The sequence below is a fragment of the Athene noctua genome, chromosome 10 (assembly GCF_965140245.1).
Source record: "Athene noctua chromosome 10, bAthNoc1.hap1.1, whole genome shotgun sequence".
NCBI lineage: Eukaryota > Metazoa > Chordata > Aves > Strigiformes > Strigidae > Athene > Athene noctua.
The window spans coordinates 14,359,026-14,382,197 of record NC_134046.1 but is presented as its reverse complement, the minus strand read 5'-3'; the positions used below and the strand labels follow the sequence as shown (position 1 = coordinate 14,382,197).

Genomic DNA, 23,172 nt, shown 5'->3' with positions numbered 1-23,172 from the left:
CCTCAGTGCTATTCTTCCCTACAGTGTGTTTCTGTCATGGAACATTGGCACCTTAAATGTACGAGCAGTTAAGAGTTTTTGTGTGTTGACCAACATAAGTATAAATTCTTGCATATGTGTGGCAAAGGTGTTGTTGCTAACCATGTCTGATCCTTTCCATGCAAGCAGTAGGTTAAGTACAGTTTATAGCAATTACTTGTGTAGTGTCTGTGCTAGAGTTCAATCACGTTAAACAACTAGAAATCAATAACAAGTATTTCTTGGTAATGTCAAGGTGTTGCATCCTGAGGAGGGTGTTTTGAGTTTGATACATTTGTTCTCTATGTTGGGAGGTCAAGCTATATTTTATAGCAAATAAAATTTTACTGGAGCTTGTTTCATCATACTTGTTTTTTTCCAGATGCTTTACTATTTTTTTGGTTTTGTTTTTACAGTTCTATCTTCAAGACACTAAAAGTAGCAATGGTACCTTTATTAATAGTCAGAGACTGAGTAGAGGATCTGAAGAAAGCCCACCATGTGAAATTATGTCAGGTGATATCATCCAGTTTGGTGTAGATGTGACGGAGAACACGCGGAAAGGTAAGGGTATGGATCATTTTTTGTTTCTTTAAAGTATATTTATTTAGAAAATCTTCCTACAATCCAATTTTTAGGAGTGAAAGGTATTCTTCTTGTAAGAAAAGAGGTTTGGGGTTTTTTTCTGACTCCCTCTTCCCTCCCTTGTGCTGGCAGTGAGTCTTATGGCAACACAGTAAACTGGATCAAGAAAGTGAGCTGCTGGAAACACGGACTCTTATTTCCCTTGCGTCCCCCCACCTCCCTTTTTCTCTCTGTGACTGCTACTGATTTTGGTTTCTGCAGGTACTTTAAAAGGAGGGTAGAAAAAACCCTGGTAGCTGAAAAATGAGATGATGAGATTTTGGTTTGGTTTAATGGTCTTGCAGTCCTCTCCCCAGTATGCATGCTCAGGAGATCTTGTATTATGGTCATAGCTATATATCGGTGTTAATCAATAAAAATGCAGCCTCAATCTCTTTTCTTACACATTTAGGTACAGTTTTTCAGGAGCCATTTCTCTCTCTTTCTGAGGACTGGTCTGTAAGTGAATTATTAGATCGTAATCAATACTGTCAAGACTTTTTAAAGTTACCTAATGGGTCTGTTACTTTCTGTAAGCATTGAATTTCTAGCCATCTCCTGAAGAATCCTAATCCAGTAACACAGATTGGGCCATAATACAGCAGAACTGCCATGACTACTCTTCCACTTCAGTACTTTTCTGAACAAGACCTTCATAGACCTTATCCTTAGAGGGGTATATGAGGAAATAATGAAATGAATGAATAATATTAAATTTAAATGCTGATGGTAAAGTTGTTATTAAAAAAACCACCCCAAAACCAAAAAGAACCCAAACAAAACCCCACAAACACACCCCATCCTCTCAAAACCAACACCCCTGCCCAAACCCAACAAACCAACCCCCAGTACAGCACTAGAATTTTTAAAGGGTATTAAGTGAAAAACAAAAAGATGAAGCCTGCTCTATATGTTAATTGTGAATGCTAATCTTCTTTAGCCAGGTAGGTTACAGTTCTCAAAGTTTGAAGTGTCAGAAGAAGGTTAATGAATACATCTTCAAAGAAAACATTGTTAAGCAATGGCAGTGGTTAAGTATTTTATCATGGAGAGCTTCTGGAGCTGTATTATTTTTGAGTGATTCATTGTAGTGAAGGTCACATCACATTGTTTCAATTTTCTAAAAAATTACATTGCAAAGGTTTAACTCCCCTATGTCTAGTTGGAATTGTCAGGGAGTTTACTTAAAATGTTAGTTCATGTGAAGTTCTTGCAAATACTTATGAATACTGGCAGGATATATGGAATAAATCAAAGAAATACATTGCATCTAATGAACCTGGAACTGTTCATTTGATGAGATGCTGCGCTTGTTAAAAAGAAGCTGAATTTCTTCATGTGTATTTAGACCTAAAAGAATTTTTATTTTAATATTGAGTTGGAAGAAAAATTGGAGTGTTTTGTTGTTTGTTTTTTTTTTTTTAATCAGCAATTATCTGCAATTAATTTATGTGAAAGCTTGTGAAAAGTTCATCGTAAGCAAATTCTTGCCAGGAATTCTCACCAGTAGTAGTTCTTCCCAACAGATTTATGTTAGTTTTATAAAACATGATTCCAGCAACCTGGCATTTGTGTAATGAGTGATTAGGTTGTGCAGCCTTCGTTTTCCTCTTCTCTAGCTTTAAACAGTTACTCATGAATGTGTTGAGGTAGCTAATGAGGAAGAGCATAAAAGTTTGCTTTCCTCGTTCTCCATGCTCCCCCAAGCAATGAATGAAGATTGTTTCGCCATGCTGGGGCATGAAGCAGCTGCAGCACAGTTGAAGTGTTTACCTGTGAATTCAACTGGAATGCATATAAATACACCAGGGTTTTTTTACCAGTCATTTCAGTAGTGTTAGATGTTACTGTTAATCTAATCTAGTAGTGAAAGAGACATGAAAGTAGTTTTTAAATTAGTGATTCCCTTTAAAACTGTTTTGCATTCTGATATTTACATAATGCCTTACTTGCACAAGATATTTCAGCATTTTGCTGTGTGTAATTACAAGGTAGTGACAGGATAGGCAGAGTTCACTTGCCTATGTAAATTCTAAATTGTTTAAATATTGCTCAAATACATCTATTTTTATTTTATTGTTCAGGCAGTGTCTTAGTCATTTCCTTGCAAATATGATCTTGATTTGGTTCATTAAAATAGTGGCAGGTTCAGTATGTGAACTTTTAGGACACCTTAGAGGAGCACTGATTCCTCCTCTGCTGTTTGAGCTGAAGTCACTAACAGGTCCCAGAGAAGTATTTCCAACCCTCGCGCTTCCTTGCTTGTCCACTTGTACTACTAACAAGCACACAGGCCTGCTCATTTCTCTCTCTTTAAGAGATAAGTACTGTATTAATCATCTTACTTTGCTTTTCTCTGTGTTAGTGTGATTTATATTCTTGTAGCTCTTCCCAAGTTTCCCAGGCAGTGCCTGAGCATTCCAGGAGCTGGGGACTGCACAGAGTGGAAAGAAGCAGCAGGCTTTCAAGTAGGGTCAGATAATACCAGATGATTTAGTTCAAATACGGTTTATGCACATTTTTTCTCGTCGAGTTTGGACTCTTCTTTTTAATACTACTTTTCTCTTGTGTGGTGTTTGAAGGCTGTGCGGCTGAGGAAACCCGGTGGGTGCTGCTTGTCAAGTACCTAGAGATCTCGGCGGGGGGTAGGGGAGGCAGTTCCCGAGTGCTGTTTTCATTATTGTCACATTAACAAGTGGAAATGAAAATGAGAGCATTATTTGCAAACTGTGTCTCTGTGAAGCAAAAATTTTGGGACAAACAAAACCGATTTCTTTATTCCCGTTTTTAGGCTCCCTTGCAGCATGATCCCCTTTGTCAGAGTTCAGGGCAGCTCTCGCTGTTTTTTTGGAGTCGGGCGGTGAAGCGTGTGACAGTTACGTGTTCCAGAATGATGCAGCAAGCTTGTGACTAAAGTTTCGCAGAGCAAATCGAGCAGGAATAGGGTTTTTTTTCCCTTGCGGTTAGCGGGGAGCCGGGCCCGGGGCCCCGCGGCCGTGTCCCCTCAGCGCCTGCGGCCTGGGGCGCCCCCTGGCGGCGCCGCAGCCCGGCTGCCGGCCGCGCGCCCGCCCGTCCTGCGGGGGATGTTTCCCCGGGGGAGGATTTCCTCAGTCCCCTCTGGCAACCAGGGCTTGCTCTGCTGCTTTGTTGTTTCGCTGTTTTTTGGGTTTTGGGGATGATGTTTTTTGTTTGGGGTTTGTTGGTTGTTTTTTTTTTTTTTTGTTCTCCCAAAGGAATGATATAGACTGGGATTTAAACAATTACTACTATCCTGTCCAGTCATCACTCTAATAATGTTTTATATGTTGCTTTACCTTTCCCTTAGGCTTTCTCATTATTCTTTCAATTAGAATGAACTGTCAGCTAAAGGACAGAGTGCAGTTTTTTTCTTTTTAAAATTATTTTTATTTACCAAAACTATAATCTATCAAAATGCTTGGTATCCTTTCACAGTCACTGTCTATTTGAGACTCTCTGCTCTTCCCTGATATTCCTTGTATCTCTAAATTTTTTACACAAATAAAGCTCCTTTAGCCTTTAGGAGATTTTTTTTTTCAGTCTGAGTGCTGATGGAAAAACTTCAGTATTATATAATCTCACAGCAGACCTGCCTGATATATAACCCAAAGGTAGAGCTGTCTGCTAGTCTTCAATTTCACATAGCCTAACACATTCTTCTTGAAATCACTAACTTCCTCTTTATGCCTTAAAGGAAAGATTCTTCATTATGAAAGCTGTGGGAGTATTACATGTTACAGCTAATATTGCTAATATATTATTTTTAAAAATTTCTTTGCAAGAACAAATTTGTGAATCTGGGAACCTAAGTCTAAAGCCAAAAAAGACCCCAAAATCCATGGCTTAATCAGTTTTGAGAATGAGGTCCTGTCTCTTCTTCCCTGGCATGCAAATTTAATACTTTGCCAGGTGACCTTTAAAAAACAAGGTGCTGTAGCCAAGAGGATACTTCTCCAAAGCGTTAGCTTTTAGCACTGAATAAAAGTTAAGAATATCTCTGTTTACTTGGATCATTTCTCCTGTATTTTTAGATTCTATTGAAGTAGCTTGCTCAAAGACCTGTCTTGTTTCCCTGGAGTATTACTGATGTCCTAAAACACCCATTGCCTTTTTTTTTTTTTTTTTCTCAAAGCCAGATTAATTGTTTTGCTGATATTAATAACCATGAAAGTAGAGCAACTATTTGTCTTTGTATGTTGGTGGGTGCTATAGATACAGTGGTAGATGATAGATGACCATATACTTATGTGTATCTAGCTTGCGGTAGTATTTTGTGAACAATGTCTGTCTGCCTTTCCATGTAACTGGAAAGAATTTCTGCTTCCCAATTCATAGAACCATGCAAGAAAAAACACCGAACAAGCAAACAGACATAATTTGACTGTTTGTAATGTCATTGAAAATGGTATCAGTAACATTTTTGGGAAATATTGTGATGAGAGGTTGAACTTGATGTAAGAATCAAACATTGCATCTCCTCCTCTTATTCCTTAGGGTATTTCTTGAGCTCAAAGAATCTTGAGTTTAGTCCTGGAGAAGCAAGCTTTCTCCTTCTGAAATGACAGGCCACTTGTTTAGGGTTGTGCATTAGATCTCTACTACAGGCATAGCAAAATAGAGATGTATTGACTTGAATGATTCTGCTTGTAGTGTTCAGGAGGGATGTACTTCTCAGTGGTTCCTATACTCTATGTTCCCTTTTTGATCCTTGTGTTCATAAATAACAATCATTTGGCAAGTTCCAGATGGTGAAATGCATCTGGCAACACAGGTTGGGTGTGTTACCTTTTAAGTCCCTGGATATGCTCATAGGAATACCGATAAAAATGTAGCTCCATATTTTGTTTATACTTCTGCGTTCTTGTTACTTAGGTAAGATGCATTCATTTTCCCTTGTTTTACGATCAAAACATAAAGTTAACTTTTTTAACTTGCTGCAGTAAAGACAGCTTGCAGGTATGGCTGCACGTGGAAGAATTGGAACTGGAACTGCTTCACAGCCAGGATTAAGTACTCAGCATAACCTCTTCAGTTTTCGAATGATAAAATTTCCTGTCTTCAGAGGAGGTACAAGAAGCAGACCCAGGCACTGGTGCTTGAAAATAGTCATGCCTTTTCTTGTTTGCCTGCCTCAGAGTTTCTTACAAGAGTTTGCTCAGTTACTATAACATTAGCCATTGAACTTATAATTAAATAGTAATGAATCATGATGATTTAGTATTTGTTTCTTTTCAGTTACCCATGGATGTATAGTCTCCACAATCAAACTATTTCTTCCAGATGGAATGGAAGCTCGATTGCGATCAGAGTAAGAATAACTATCTATTCATGTGTAGCAAAATTAAACTACTGTATGATGAGAATTTGATGGATATTATGTTTAAAATCAGCATAGGAACAGTTTATTTTCCTGTGATGTTGGAAAGAAAGTGACTAAGAGCATGGTTGCTTTGCGGGCATTATGAAGAAGAAATATCATTTACTTGTCGCTTTTAGAAATGAAGACATCTATGAAAGAACAAAAAAGGTCTTACCAAGTTGGGCTTTTCTGACTGGCTGTGGTTTAGTGTACTGGAATGAGTATTATAAACACAAGAATATAGGAAAAAAAGCAAATGAGCAAATTCTCCTTTGCTGTTTTTTTAATTTTGGATTATTATTTTTGCTTCTTTAAATGCATGTAGACTCTACTAAAGTGGGGTTAATGGTGTCTCTCTCTGTACATGTGTACACAGAACACTGTTTATATTCTTCAGATAAGTAATACAGTGATGTGTCCTTGTCTAGCTGCTGTTTGGTGTCACAATGAAATAAAGCTTTGCCTGGCATAAGGAGGAAAAATATAATGAAATATGTTGGGTGGAATAATGTTTGAAAACTCAGATGAATATTGATAGGGTCTTCTGTGTATATGTGCACATTTTGGAGAAAATTTCAGAGTAGTAGAAACAAAAAATTTAAACATTTTGTTTGCAGTAACTGAGTGCTTATTACAGATGACATAATTTTAATCATCTTTCATTCTCAGCATTTGTATGGTTTTGATTGCATATTTAAATATCCTTTTATTACAAGTATCTGAAAATATTTGCATGAAGCTTTAGGGTATCTTTGCTTGTGGGAAGATAAGAAAATAAATTATTATGGGAAATTTTCCATGTAATTGCACATCTTAATAAATAGTAGAAATGTATGGCATTAAATTTTTAGTTTTGATGAATTTGTGCAAGTATAATATTTGTTCTAGTGCAGTGTACAAAATTCTATAAGTAAACAAATATTTTACTGTTTGTTTGAATTTGTGAGTATATCTTTTCATATAATTTTGTGCATGCAAGTAATCAAATTATTACATAACTACTGAAATATGTTGGTAAAGAGAGCTTTTAGAATGAACCTTGGATTTATAATTTTAAAATAGTTCAGTAATTTTGAAAGCATTGCTCAGTGTAGTTTTAATTGGTTTTGCACATTTGTATATTAACTCTTCATTTTTATCTGACGAATAAACTTACACAAAGCATCTTGATTACATGCACAGTACCAGGGATCTTCTGGATTTTTGAATTGCTGTTCTGCACTTTACATTCACCTTCTTTTTAATTTTTTTTTAGTGTTATCCATGCTCCATTACCAAGTCCTGTTGACAAGGTAATTCAGTAATTTGCCATTTTCCGCCTTATTCAGCCGCATGCTGTTTTCTGACTTGTTATAAAGATGAAGAAATGGTGAAGTCCAGTTATATTAGATGTTTTCCACTGCCTGTTTTTATGTAGTTTAATATTCTGAGTGACATTTAAGGTAGAGAAGGCAATGCAGTATCGCATAAGGTAGCTTGACTTCTTACACTATGGCACCTGAAACATGGCTTTGAAAAAAAAAATAATAAAAATTGATGTTAAGATAGTTAAATTTCCAGGTATAGGTTGACTGACTGACAGGTCATGAGTATTGCATAATTTGATACTTGATCTGTTCTGTGAAACCCAAGAGTAGCTCATGATTTGGTGTTTGGGTGAGGTCTGTTGTCCTTGGTGGGTTTTTTTTTGGTGGTTTTTTTTTGTGGAGGAGAAGCTGCACTGTACAGGCTGGTAAGTGCTCCAGGATGTTCCAGAGGAAGACTAAGACTAGATCTCTCTCTCCTCTTGTATAGCTTGAGTCACTCACTGTAGAGTCATGGAGTCAGTAATGCCTAGTGTAATTTTTAAGCAATTTTGGAAATACAGGGAACTTGTAGAAAAGCTGTTAATACAGCTGTTAGATACACCTTTGAGACAAGTGATCAGAAATTGATTGTGTCTCTAGCCTCTAAAAAGAAGGATTAACTTAAAGGGGTTTGAATCAAAGTTTCCAAACGTGAAGAACAACATTTCAAGAAACTAAGGAAACTTATTTGTGAAGTCAGCAGCCCATGGAGTTCACAGACTTTGCATTTCAGTTGAGGTTTCAAAACAGCTTCTGGAACTTGAATCCAGGGCAAGGGCAGAAATTCCGAGGAGGGACTGCAGATATAACTGTGTGAAAAAGAGCTTCAAAATTATGTCAGTGTAGGAAGACCCTACAAGAATTAGTAAATAAATAAATTTGCCAAAAAAACCCACAGAACAACCCCTCTCTTCCTGCCAAGTCCAGAACATTTTCAGTTACGATTAAAGACAATATAGGTATTCCCCAGATCTGAAATAGATACTTATAAAGGGGAATGATGAAGATAATGGTTACTAGGTGAACAGGAAGTGTGTGATTGAAATGTGTGTGAGATGATGATATCGAGTTGGAATATGAGAGACTTTATTTTCAATTCCAGAAGTCCCCAGTTTCTGTTTGTCCTTAAGTTGAATGGTGGCTTCACCTTTGTGCACCTTTTTTCTTTTTTGTCAGTTTAATCTCAACTGAAACAAAAGCCTTAAACTCTTTGGTGCGTTGGTGGTTCAAGAACTTGTGAAGACATGAACACAGGGGGGATTTGGGAAGTTCTGTGATAAAACAAAGAATAAATAGTAGCACAACAATAAATGATTAGAAATGCCATTATTAGATTAATCTTAAGTTTACATTCATGACTAGAATTAAATGATGAATTCTGCATTATGTGAGTTTAATGAAAAATCAAAAACCATTTTGTGTCTTATTTTTCAGGTTGCTGCTAACACTCCCAGTATGTATTCTCAGGAATTGTTTCAGCTTTCACAGTATCTACAGGTGGGTTTTCACTGGTTTGGCTGAATACTTAATCTTTATTCAAAACACAAATCTTGTGCTCCATATGTCTTCGGCTTGCATTTTGTATACTGGAACATGCTAAGCATTTATCTACATTTTCTGTAGTAAAATAATGTAAAACATGTTGTAATTGGACATAGTCTAGTACTATGTAAAATTTTGGGGTTTGCATGAATAGTATTTTATTAAAAAAACATGAGCACCCTGTTTTATAGAAGGTTCCCTGAATGCTGTGTACCTGCTTTTCCTGGCCTTTCTTCTCTCCTACCTCGCTGTTCTGAATTTTCTTCTCTCAATGTTTTTGTCGTCCTCTGTTGCTGTGGATGTACTGCGTATGTGTATAAAATTTTTGGTAGAACAAAATAAAGGCAAAACAAGAGATCATTTCATGTGTCAAGAACTAGTTTTTTGCTGTGAATATAATTTCTTAGTGTGAATATTTCTGTACCTGTGTCTATTGGAAAGTAGAAAGGATAGGACAGTGATGGCTGCTCTTCTTCCTCATTGGCATCACCAGCCTTTCTGTGCCTGCTTTGGTGTCAATTTTAGTAGGTGTGGCTTGTCTTAAGATACCATGTCACAAGAGTTAGACTGCAAAATGGCAGCACATTGAAGTATGTGCTAACATAAATAAATTCTTTAGAAAGGATCATAAAATCAGCTTTCTGGAAAAGATATGAAAACATTCTTAGAGGAAGATTCTGTCTAGGTTTAATTTATGTGTAGTTCTGCTGATTTATTTTGCCTGCTTTTGTTTGGTAATGGCAATTTTTATTCACGTCAGTGAGGTGGCTTTTGAGACAGATACTAATTTTATATTTATTTGCTGACATAGCAGGAAGCAGCTCAGGCAGATGCTCTTTCTTGGAAGGCCAAATATGTACTTGCTCACCAATCTGTTCACTCCCTGTATCTTGGAATTGTACACAAAGATACTTTTCTATCTTACTGTCAAACAAAAATAGTAGCTCTTGCTTGGCATTTTTCTTTTGTGACCTGACTTGAGAATGAACAGCTCGTTGCATGGGAGTTACCAAGCTGCCTTTTGGTGTTCACAGTTTTGTTACTTGAATAATTGACAAATGTCGAAGAGTCTTTATATCTTGGAAAGAATAACTAGTTACAATGTGTATTCAGCATATGCAACATATGCATGAAGAACTAAGGTTTTCAGGAGCCTGAGGTTATAGGATAACATTTTTCTAAATAAAATACCCATATTTTACTCATACTTCCTTTTTTTCTTGTCTTTTGATATCTACTCTTTTGCTTCTGTTTTTCTGAGTTCTAGCTGAAGTGACTGGTGCTCTGCTCTCTTCATAGGAAGCCTTACATCGGGAACAAATGTTGGAACAGAAGCTGGCAACCCTTCAGCGACTACTTGCTGTCACGCAAGAGGCTTCAGATACTAGTTGGCAGGTATCTGCAGGCATTCTTTTTCTTTATGGACTCAAATATGCAACGGCATATAAATTTTAGCTATTAATTTACAAACAATAGGGGGAAAAGCAGCCAAAGGAATAAAAAGCTTATGGTGGTTCTTTTATGCTGTACAAAAGATAACGTTTAATAAATTTAATGATTATGTACCAGTTTGAAATAACTATTAGTAATAAGTACTCCAACAAAATTGAAGTCTTTAAAGCAGCACTCTACTGGAACTGCATAAAGCACACGTTAATACTGAGGTGATACTTCTTTTCTGCTAGGCTTTAATAGATGAAGACAGGCTGCTATCAAGATTAGAGGTTATGGGAAATCAGTTACAGGCATGTTCAAAGGTAAGTAGTTCACTTAAAGTTGAATGCTAGGAATGCTGAAAGATATCTCTTTTGAAGTGTTTTGAAATTAGCTAGTTATAGGAAAGCAGTTGGAACATAAACATTCTGAAATGAGCCAGTGAATTTTGATAATCTGAATAGCATGAAAACTGTAATCTATTCTGTATTTCATGGTATTACTTCAAATCTACATACATGGCTATTTTTCAGCCTTTTTTCAGTAAACTGATTTCTTTTGTATATGCATATAAACACATATGTAGCAAAATGCAGAAAGGAATTTTTGTCATCGGTGAGAAGCAACCATCCTGTCCTGTTTCCTATGCATGCTTCTTTCCAAATAGGGATTTGAAAAAAGACATTATCCATGTGCCTTCTGACATTGAGACAGACTGACGTGTATGCCCTGCCTTGATTGTTGTTTAGGCCACCTATGTCTGCTTTAAATTTTTTTAAAATGTTATTTTATTTTTAATTCCTCTCAACTACCTACATTGTTATAAGAACTGTTTTTGCAGGTGCTGTTCATGGAGGCCTTTCAGATAGGACCTCATAGGTTTCTGGTTTGTCAAATTGTAGGTCTCCTAGGCTTGATGTTGTCTTTGCAGCATCCAAAAAAACCCCCATAGTTACTCCTATAATCAGAACTAATCATTGAATGTGTGCTGTCATACATACACTTAAAAAAATAACTGGTTTACATCCAATCATGTCAAGAACCTTTGATCACTGATTTGTCCATAACATTTTCCCATCTATCAGAAATTGCTAAACATTTTGGAATAGAACAGGTCTTATCACAGTCTAATATTATAATCAGCAAGATATTAATTTATATTCTATCTTTGTATCTGAATTATCTTATATGTACAGAATCAAACAGAAGACAGTATACGAAAAGAGCTTATAGCATTACAAGAAGATAAACACAACTATGAGACAACAGCCAAAGAGTCCCTGAGGCGGGTCCTTCAGGAGAAAATTGAAGTGGTCAGAAAACTGTCTGAAGTGGAGGTATTGAAGCTTCATGCCTAGTCTTCCAGAAATGCTGAAATAGTTGAAACTGCTGCTACTTAGATTCCTGTTTTGTTGCCTGTAATACACCAGTATCTGTTGTATTGTGACACTTGCAGTATAATAAGTAGTAGTGTTTATTTCTCCTATTGAACAATACTTAGGTTGTTAAACAGTGAGAAACTATTCTTTAAACTCCTTTTTCTGCCAGATTTCAAAATTCATAAAGCTGTCTTACAGAAGTTACTATGTGTGGGAAATAAGTGAGTGGGAAATGACATGCATGCATTAGTAAAAATGCTGTTAGACCTTGTTTAAACTGTAAAATTTATGGAAGCATAAGCTTAACTACTCATACAGATTGCACTTCAGAATGAGATTTTAAGATTACAGAGTTTTGGATACCTTCTTCAAATAAAATATCTCTCATTACTGTCTCTTCCTTTATTTTCTCTTTCCATTATCATTGTTTGCTATGTTCCCTTAGGTCAAGAAATATTGTGAGACAAAATTAAGTGTACCAAGTCTCTACCCTCATCATGCTTTTTAAAGAATGCAGTGCATATAGTGCTCTAAGAAATAACCTTATGGAGATTAAGTTAAATACATCTCTTTATATTGTAATAGTTCTTGACAGGTTTGTTAAGGCTTAGACTTTTAAGTTTACTTTTAGCTTTCTTCTCCTTTCCAATCCTGTACTAAGAGAAGAATGTTCTGACCTATTTATTCTACTTTTTATTTTGACTCATGGGGGAGAAATATTAATTTAACTTCAGTAAGAGATTTGTTTGAGTGCTTGCTGCCACATAGTTTTCTCTCCACACAGAACAATCATTGGCTCCTGGTTGAAAGTTATCTTTTAATAATTATTATATAATATGGTTTTGAAAGCACTTTTGTACAAAGGTGTTTTGGTCTGTTATGGTGGTGAAGTCAGTCAGAGCTTGTTACCAGTAAAAGAAAAAAGTATGGCTGTAGAAACAAATCTTGAGTAAGGGGATCTTAGTTTAGATGCCTTGCCACATTACAGAGTACAGAAAAAGATTTAGAGTGCTTCCTTGGAGCCATTTGGCTTTTATAATGTGTTAAATCTTCTTTTGGGTGAAAGGTTTGGTGAAATCTATATGTTACATGGAGTTACAAAATATTATAAAATTTTCCCAGTTTAGCATAAAACAGAAGAGAATGAGAGATGGACCATGTGTTTCAGTTCTTTATTCCTATTAATCACAATAAATTATGTAACCTCTTGTGGGTTTTTGGTTTGGGGTTTTTTTACACATGTGTGAAGCCAATATATTATCACATAATCTGTTCTTGAAGCAGAACATTTACAACGGTTTGTATAGATAGTGTTTTTACCAGGGCTTGATTTGTTTGGTTAGTCTTAATGATTAGGATCAAAGCAATTAAATATGATTAGTTACATACCCTGTTTTGAAAAAACAGACCAACTTCAGCATTTGGTGGATTATTGGTCTTTGGTTTTTATTTATTGTATAATAATACTATCTTACAGCGGAGTTTAAGTAATACAGAAGATGAATGTACTCACCTGAAAGAAATGAATGAGCGGACTCAGGAAGAATTAAGAGAATTAGCTAATAAGTACAATGGAGCTGTAAATGAAATTAAAGATCTTTCTGACAAGCTAAAGGTAATGACAGGACTTCATCTGACTTACAATGATATTATAATGCATGGAACAAATAAATATAATTTACTTTCTAATGTAGCAATCAAAGATTAAGAAACTTTTCAAACAAGAGGTTAATGAAAGATGCATATCATCTTTTGCAGATTCTTTTGCTTTATGTTTAATATACTTGAAACTGTCATCATGAAGTTGCTATAAAGGTTCCCTTTTCATTCACTTTGAAAGTTACCATGTTTTTAGAGCTGCAGTGTATTTCTATATAAAATTATGGTATAAAACTTCATATTCAGCTGCTTTTATCTAGACAAATAATGTTTCAACCTAAAAGATTGGATCAAGACAAAAAAGATCAAGACAAAAAGATGTTTCAACCTAAACATCTTGGAGTTAATGGGAATGAAAACTAGACATAGAAATAAATTTGCATTTCATGTTTGCCTCTTTGTGTAGTTAAAAACATAACTAGTCTACCACGTAGCAATAATATGGGTCAGCTTCCAGGGCAAAGGAGTGTGCTCTGAGGTTTGTTATTAAACTAAACATCTAAGTATATTAATATTTAAAGGTACTTTATGCTAGAGAATAGAAAAATCACTGTATGATAAAGCCTGTTCCCAAAGAGACTTCAATCTAGAAAAGCAGAAGATGTGGAAGAGGAAGGTTGTAGTTTCTCCTTGTAGGCCTGAGATAGTTGTTGCATTTGTCTTGGATGAATACTAGAGTTTGAACTTCGGTTCTTCAAGTCCCCGTTCAGCTCCTCAGACCAAAGACTTTTCCTTCCAAATTAAAATGTTAAAGTGCTTGAAAAGAAATTTATAGAAAAATAACAATAGAAAAATTTTGCATTGTTTCCATTTTCTTTATCTGACTAGCAAAGAAAGCTACTTATATACATTTAGTTATACAAAAATCAAGGAAATATATTTCTTTACATGTTCATTTTGATTTGTTTGGGGATTTTTTTTAATCTTTTGGAGCAGGTAGCAGAAGGAAGACAAGAAGAAATCCAACAGAAAGGACTGGCTGAGAAAAAAGAATTGCAGCATAAAATAGATGAAATGGAAGAGAGAGAGCAAGAGCTTCAAGCAAAAATAGAAGCGTTGCAGGCTGATAATGACTTCACCAATGAGCGGCTAACTGCTTTACAAGGTTAGTCACTAGTGGGGAAGAAACTTTGGATTATTTGTTTTTCTTTTAATCTGTGAAATATCTTTTTCTTGGACTTCTGTTTGCAGTACGGTTAGAACATCTTCAAGAGAAAACTCTTAAAGAACACAACAGCTTAGGTAGGTGTGATCAGTTTTTTGTTTCAAGCGAGTTTCCAGATTTTCTGATCAAATACTTTTATTATAATAATTTTGTAGTCTAGGTGTCTGGCAAAATAATAATACTTCTCCCAGTAATGCATTCTTCTTGAAGAGTATCACTTGTTAACATGGACAGACATGTGGCCCCAATAGAATGCCAGCAGAGGGCACTGCTGTTGTGAGTGTTCAGGCAGTGAGGGTTCATTGCTCAATTTAGAGCTTTGTCTGTGCCCCTGCAGCTCCAAGATTTTGAAGGGTTTTGTATGTGTATATATATATATATAAAAAATGATTTTTATATATATGTAACAGGCAGTAGTTCTTTGGGTGCTAGTAACCTGTTATGTGTTTGAACAAACTGCAACATGATCTGTAGCATAGGAAAGCACATTGAATTTTGCCTATTTTGTTTCATTAGATTGGGTACTTAAAAGGAAGACGTAGTATGAAAAGTCAGATACATTCCACAGTGCTGTATTTATTAAGAAACAAAACCCCAAACATGTTGCTTGGTTCCAGAAATAATACCCTTTCTTAATCCTAGGCATACAAGTTGACGACTTCATACCTAAAATTAATGGGAGCACAGAGAAAGGTAGTGTATCTTAAGGCTACCTTTTGTCTTATGGTTGATGTTTGAAGTTGAACAAATTCAAAATGTTGTTATCTGAAGTTTTACTTTGAATAATATTTTCTTTAAAAAGGAAATTAAATTTGTCCACTCCTCTGACCAGCATTTTTGCTTAGACTTTCAGTCTAGGTGTTCTTAGAAAGTTCTGTAGAATGTATTGAACCAACTTGAAAGTCGTCTTTTTTGGCTTGTGTTTTGATGGGCTCTCACTGGAATCAGTAGGAGTCTACTGAATGATGTCAGGCTTGTGACACAAGAAAGTGGAAAACTCATTGACTTTTTTCCTCTTAATTTTGTTTTCCCTTGCAACACAGACATACACCATTTTTCTAGTAAATTGGGTATGGTAAGTAAAGTCAGTAAAACATTTTTTTTCTAACTATAACATGAAAAATGTGAGTATATGAAGTATATAAAAAGTGGAAACTAACTTCTTAAAACTTAGGACTTCTTTATGTAAACCAGGAATGAGTACAGATTGAACTAACTGATGGGCTTTTATAAAGACCAATTAGTTAAAGCTAAGTATTTTAACTAATTACTCAACATACACTTTAAGTTTTTTGAATAAAATTGTCTGGTAAGAATATGCCCAATATCACACATAGCAAAGGTTATTCCATTTATGATACTAAATTCACTAAAGTGTTCAATTGGCTAAGATATATTTGTCCCGTTATGTTAATTTTAAATTTTTCCTTGATGTAGCTTTCTTCAGCATTTGCTGTGTCTTGCTGGATAGCAAAAGCTCTGAGGAATGGTGGTAACAGTAGTTGGAAGTTTAGGCCACCTATATAGAGAACTTATGGTTTTAGTTAATATTTAGAGTGGTTAAGGATTACTGTATACATTTTTGAAACAAAACTTTAAAACTTTCTATGCGCTTAGCTTGTTACCTTTTTTTGTGTGTTACAAATAAAGAGCTTCTTAACTAGGGAGACCAGTAGCAAAGTAAAAGAAGATAATCATGGCATAACTTCACATCGAGTTCTTATTTGGAGCAGGAGGAGAGATCCGTTAAATGCTGACAGGAACTGTACATAAACCTCCTCTTAATCTAATTACTAGTTATCCCTTAATGTTTTAGCATTTTAGGCACTTAGCTGTGATGCATGCTGAGATTAGCAAGCAGGGGATTTAATGTCTGTTCCCAGTTCTCTGGACTGCCATACTTTGTGTTTAGATAGATTGATCCATCTTGCTGATGCATAATTTTTGTCTGGTAATACTCTTAATGCTTGATAGAATGGTTAAAAAATAAATTTCCTTTAAATTGTTTAAAAGTCTTCCACCCCACAAAATAGTTAATTTTTTTACAAAGCAAAACTGAGGTACTGTGTAGGGATTGTGATTATTCATTCTAATCATGTAAACTGTAAAAAGACTGAAAGTTAGGTTGTTGGAGATTATTAGAAAAACATGGAATGCTGTGAACAAAAGTAGCCTGGAACTAAACTGAAACATTTAGTAAAAGCTTTCAAGCTTCAAGTGCAAATACGTACTGTTTTATAGAGAAATGATGGATAACATCACACTAAATATGATTCTTTTTTAAACAAACATCTTTTGGTTTTAAAATTGTTGGTAGGAATGTCTTGTTTTTAAAATACTGCTACCTCCTACTAGTCTGAGTTTTAAAATTGTCTCAAGTATTATTTAAAAATTGAATTAATTATTACGTAATTATAACATATTATTGTGTCATTGATATTCACCTTTTGTCAAAGTTGAAGCAGCAATCCCTTTTTGACTTATTTTGGATTGCACGAGAGTCAAAATGTTATCTGGATGGATTCATGAGAATATAGATTCCTCCATCCTATGAGTAGCAGTAGAACTTGTGTTTAAACCTGGGAGTTTAGGAAGCTGTCTGCCAATTTCTTTTTCTTTATGAATATAGACAACATACAGCTACTCAATCAAGTTGTCTTTTTCTGTGTTTATACAGTCTGTCACCTTTTTCTTTCATGTACCTACCATGCTATTTTATTATTCTGTATTTTAGCATAGTTTTCCATTATTCTCTGTGTTGTACCACATTCTTTTGCATCTCTGTTATACTAGGTCCATCCACATTTCTCTGGCATTTTACAGTTTGCTGGCCTGTGTTCTCTTCATGACAGCCTGTGCCTTTCTGTATCTTCCTGTCCTTTATCAAGCCCTCTTATGATGACAGATGGGCAGTAATTTTCTCTGCCAGATTTTGGGTTTTGTTCTTTTGAAAGCAGCAGGAGGCAGTTCCTGGGTTTTTTTGCTGAGTAGTCTTGCATTATTTTAGAAGAGCTAAGAATTTAGGGTTTATAATGTAAATTAGGCAACTTTGGCAGTGAAAGAGGTTGTAGATACTTTGCATAAGGAAAAGACTTCACAGTTGAATGTAGAAGTCAGAAATTAATTTTTTTTTGGTGCTAAATAAATAGCATGTAGGGAATAAAAAACGGTTTCCTCTGTTTGTATACCAATGTATACACACCTTCCCCTGTCAGAGGAAAGTGGTAAACCCATGTAAAATGAGTATGCTTTTTAAGATTCCTTTTGAGTGTGTCTCAAAACTTCAGGTCAAGTCCTCAAGGGTATATTTATAGGCATACTACTTAACCATTGCAAGAATAAGGATTTTACATTACTTTTTCTGTGGTTGTCCATAACATTAAAAGAACTGTACTCTGAATAGAGGAACTAAGAACTCATGTTATAGTCTCTCTAGAGGCTTTTTATAACAAAGTGTATTAAGATGATAATGGTTAGGCATTCATTTTCTCTCATTGCACATATGAAAATTCTGGTGCAGAGGAGAGTAACTTTCTTACACATCAAGCCACTGATAAAGGCTGTGTACAGCTGAGTTACTGAAATAAGTGGTATGATTCTTGGTGAGTTGCATCACATCTGGCTTTCATATTTAAGTTTTGTGAGCCATATATTATATAAAGAAGCACAAGAGAAATCTGCATACAGTTACAGGATCATGTAAAAAAAAGCTCAAAAAAAAGTTTAAATTTGGAAAATAAATGTTATAGCCATAGTGCTGTCTTTTTAAAAGCCCTGTCCTTGTGGGTTAGAAAAAAGTTTACTTTTTAGAGTAACTTTGAGATGTAGTAAAGCTTAGTATTACATATTGGATCCTAACAGCTAAGAGCTGCTGCTATTAGAAGCTAAGGGTGGAATAATTTTGTTAAAATGTAATACATTTTGCTGGTTTGTGTACTTAACAGCCTTTTCAGATTGCTAGACTCTTAAGGTCAAAGGTTCTTTAGAAAGAAAGTGTTAGCACCTTTTAACTTGAAGAGATGCAAGATTTTAGTGGGGTTGGGAGCTGAACGTGGTCAGATAGAAGGACTTGGTTAAACCTGGGAATTGAGCGTAGTTTTAGGATCTCTACTGTAGAACTGTCCTTTCAAAAACTGTTTCTGTGCAGGGAAACTTTGTTTAAAAATTAAAGGGAGATATTCAGCAACAGTTCTAAAATAAATGTTTTTCATTTCAAGAGGGTTTTAGATATGAAGAATAAACACATAAAGACTAAAGAAAAACTTACTAAATGCCCTTTTAAAACTATTAAATAAGTGCTGAAGAATATAGGTTAAGTACATGTTTTTTATTTCTTCAGTGCTTAGATTTGGAATGTCCACTTATCTGTGTCTTATTATGAATGAACAAATGGGAGGAACTAGAGGCATCAGTGCTATGGAATTGCATGTTTCAGTAGTGTATCATCTTATGTATTCTGAACTTACTATGATTTTAAATATCACTTACATGTATTAATTTTTTTTACCAAAAATATGAAGCTCTCAATGGAAATTTAGTGGAAGTCATTTGTCACCACCTAACCTGAAAGAGCAATACAGCAAATGCCAAATGCAGAATGTTTGGACTTTTAATGATTAGTTCTTACTAAATTTTGTTAAAAAAAGGTGGTTTTTATAAATAGCTTCTGTTGAGGTAAGGGGCTTTTTGTTATGCTTAAGAACTGCTATTAGATTTTAATATTTAAAAGTACCCTTTGAAAATACAGTTAAAGTACTTCTTTCTTCTGAGCAGTTCAAAAGAGTAATCTATTTTCTAATACCACTCAGACATCATTTCAATTACATCTTGTCTAATTGCTTATTAACTCAGATCTCAAAAGTTCACTGTAAATACACAATTACAAATATTGTTAATATACCTTTCAAATTCTTTGTTGCATCAATTTGAAAATGATAAGAAGATGTAAACTTAAGTGTTTCTTTCTTTACTAGAGCACTTTCTTTCAAAGAGTGGAGGGGACTGCACTTTTATTCATCAGTTCATAGAATGTCAGAGTGAGTACAAGAGTGTTCATCACATTTGCTTTAAAAACAACAAAAAACCTCAGAAAAGATGGATAAAAAAATCAGAATTTGTCACTACTATTTGAGAGTTCTGTATTAGCAGAAATTTTCTAAGCATAGAATTGTGGCATTGTGATATTAAGCAGATGCCTGTAGTAGTAAGAGGATATCTTTGCTCTTGCAAAGCAATGATCACATTGTCTCTTCTTAGCAGTTAATTCATTATTGTCCTCTGACCAGTAGAAGGGTGGTAATGTTGCCACATGATGTTTAAAACTGAGTATAATTTTTCAAGAAGTTGAAAGCCTAACATGGTCAGTTTAAGCAAACATCACAGGCAGCACTAGGACAGAGATAAGGTAGTGATGTCTTTCTTCATTTCACATATCTATAATTTATCTGATAATTAAAGGTCTTACACATTCTTCAAATTAGTTATTACAAAGAACAAAAAGGAAAGCAGAACCATAACTTTTATGTGGAAATCTATGAGATTTTTTTAAAGAAAAATCAAATATAGATATGCAATACCAATCTTTAGAAAGATGTGTTCTTCTCAAATGAAAAACATGTTTTTCAAAGCAAATGACTTATGAAAAGGAGTAACGAAACTGTGCAGCCTGCATATCTATGCTTAAAAAAACCCTGAAAATATTAATACTTTTTGTCCAGTGAAACAAATATTGTTAGGATGAAGAGAGAAAAATGCTATTAAGCTTCAAAGAGAACGCCTTAGTAGCATAAAGAATTATTTTTTGTCTTAAGAGTTTACAGAAATTATGTACCTAAAGTTGATCAAAGAGAAATATTTATAAGCCGAAATAATACGGTATCTTTTTTTGACATTATGCCCATTGCACTCTTCCCTTTTAAATATCAATAGGGAAGTGTAACAGACTTGTTTGACTTTACTCCTTGTGTTATGGACTGCAGTGCTGTAAACTGAATGACAGGATATTGCTAATATTTGTCTAAGAAAATTTAAACTATTTACTTGAAAAATGTTTCTTTTTAAAAGTGAATGACTGGTAGCTGTCTTCTGTCAGGCTGAAATTTAATTTTTGTAGAATCTTCTTTATTCAGTACATTAAAATGAACTGAGGTTAAATGTTTGAGTAAAAATTTTTTGTCAAGTGAAAATGAAGAGCACACTGAGTGATGTTCAAATACAAATTGGTTGCCTGTTTGCACTGTTTGGATGTGAGCTTAACCTATTTTAACAATGTGTATTTAGTATCACCTCTGCAAGCTAAATGTGACCAGTCTTGTCACTACTGCGAACCTAAAGTGACCATCAGGATCTAGTAAAAGATTGTAACATTCAGCTGAAGTAGTAATAAGAGAGTAAAATAAAGATCAATATACTTATGCCTCCCCTTTCTTGAGAGAATGAAAGCTAGAATATAGACACTGTAAAACCTCAATTGTCTCATTTTTAAAAGAATGAATATGAGTTCAAAGGGTTCATTATTCTGCATTTTTTGCAGTAGTGTGTTTACTCTCTGGTCAAGAACAAAAAAGATTCCAAGTCACCAGCTCATGTATTTATCCCGGGACTGAAAGTTTGCCTTTCCCAAATTCAAATATGTTTAGTCAGGCCCCACAAAATCATGAGGTTAAACTGTAAAATGCAGGATCTATTATTTTAATTTTGGATGGAAGTGCTACCCTCCAGTCCTACTCCTGCTCTTTGCTCTCTGCAATCGTGAGGGTTGGGAACTAGCTGGGGGAAAAATTACAGTTCCAGAAATCACTGGGAACTGCAGTTTTGAGATATGCAGCAAATACTGAAGGGTATCATAAATATCGTGAAGATTGGCAATATTGAGAAAGTTCATCATGTGATACTATGCGTTTATTTTTTTTTCCCCAGAGGTTTAGGTATTGGGAACAGAGTACGTTCATTATTTAAAAAAATAATAATCCAGTAAAAATCCCATAAATAGGAGTCACTCATGGAAATTGTGTTACATAGGGTTTGCTGTTTTGTAATAGAAGCGGAGGAGTTGAAACTATAGGATCTGCAAACCATAAAAGAAATCTAAAAGGAAAGGGGAATTGAAACAACTGTACAGTTTGTCTAGAAGAAGGGGTTCTGAATTGTGTTGGTGCAGTGGGGATAGTGTGCATCTCCATGGTTATGGGGAAGAACCACCTAAATTGGGAATGCAGAAGCAGAGAAGTGAGGAAAACCAGCCTGAGTCAAGGAAGTGGAGTATGTAAGATAGCACAAAAAGGAAAATCAGATGATTAAACAATCTGTAGGTTGTTTAATCATCTGCATCAGGCTGCAGAGGTATAAGGCAATTGAAAGTGCTTACCAGTTAAGAGCAATCAAGACCTCTCAAGGTACTAAAGGTAGAATTTTTCTGATGGGGGAGAAGCAACAGGACACTAAAATCTTGGTTGCAATGCAGCTTGAATGCTTAATTTAGGTAGCATTGTTTGTAAGATCTGGCTTCTATAGGTTCCTAAACATATTTTTTATTCATTTTTATTTTTTAAACAGAATATGGCTCACAATATCATCCAGTAACCTGTCCTGATCTACAACATCTGTAGAATGTTATGAAATCTTACTCTGGATGATCTGGGAAGTCTGTTACTTTCTGATCATTACATTCAGTTGCTCATTTCATAACTTTTTTTTAGCAATCACTGGTGAAAACCAGTGACACCAGCAGCAAAAGTCATGTTGCTTCTTTTTGATTACTACATGAGTTATTACGAAAAAAGGTGATGATGTATAGACAAAAGAGAGATTTGGTGCCCTGCTAGCATCCTGTCTTTTGCCCCAATCCAACTCTCCTTTATTTGTGTCCTTTTTTTTTTTTGTCGCATTTCGTGATTTTTGCATTTATAATTTTAAATGCAAGTGGATTTTTTTGCTTTTTTTACTAAGTTTTTTTATTTTAAAAAAATTACTTAAAATTGAGTAGTTTTTGGATGGATTGAATGGCTATTTTCAGCTTTTTCATGAATTTATGACCTGCAGGTGACAAGTAAAGTGAAAGCTCTTTAGTATCACTTTTTTTCAGATGGCTCGAAATTTATATGTTGAGAGCCAGGTTTACATTCATCAGGGAAAAAAAAAAAAAAAAAAAATCTTAAAGATGAACCAAAACCTTAACTTCAGAGCAGATTGTGGCAGTAAAAATAATTTAAGATATGTATCAGTAACTCAAGTAGTGACTGAATAGCATGAAAGAAAAATTATTTGTACCAGAAATTAAAGTTAGAATCCTCACCCTAATTTATATTTTGGTAGCCAGAAATTCACATCTTAATTCAGGGAAAATGTAGACTGACTTATTAAAAAATAAAAAAAAATCAAGTTTATGAAGTTTTCTGAAATAGTAATATGGAAAGACAGATTTGGAAAAGGCAGTTTTTAAAGATATAGGTATTTCTGCTTCTACTTTGTGATTGTTGTCTGATTTCTGCTATTTTTTGGTGACTAGAGTGGTAACAGTGCAGAATAAGATTCTATGTAGTTTAATGCCATCTACATCTAATTTTCTGTTTATTATCGAAATATACACAGACATGCTGAAATTAACCATTTTTTGTTGTCTTTAATGCT

The 23,172-nt window shown here is 34.8% G+C and overlaps 1 protein-coding gene across 20 annotated transcripts in view; it reads left to right on the top strand.

The window, feature by feature from the left end:
- Window positions 1–23,172, top strand: part of SLMAP (sarcolemma associated protein) — a 91,432-nt gene that overhangs the window by 36,263 nt on the left and 31,997 nt on the right. For 2 of the 20 annotated variants that reach the window (XM_074914501.1, XM_074914502.1), the window contains exons 3-14: window positions 435–582; window positions 5,896–5,968; window positions 7,275–7,311; window positions 8,800–8,862; window positions 10,207–10,302; window positions 10,593–10,664; window positions 11,538–11,678; window positions 13,198–13,335; window positions 14,316–14,484; window positions 14,571–14,621; window positions 15,187–15,237; window positions 19,518–19,580. In XM_074914501.1, the coding sequence (XP_074770602.1) occupies window positions 435–582; window positions 5,896–5,968; window positions 7,275–7,311; window positions 8,800–8,862; window positions 10,207–10,302; window positions 10,593–10,664; window positions 11,538–11,678; window positions 13,198–13,335; window positions 14,316–14,484; window positions 14,571–14,621; window positions 15,187–15,237; window positions 19,518–19,580 (1,102 nt within the window). Of the gene's footprint in view, window positions 1–434; window positions 589–5,895; window positions 5,969–7,274; window positions 7,312–8,799; window positions 8,863–10,206; window positions 10,303–10,592; window positions 10,665–11,537; window positions 11,679–13,197; window positions 13,336–14,312; window positions 14,485–14,570; window positions 14,622–15,186; window positions 15,238–19,517; window positions 19,581–23,172 lie in introns of all 20 variants that reach the window. The other 18 variants (XM_074914498.1, XM_074914500.1, XM_074914507.1 and 15 more) reach the window with 11 other exon arrangements.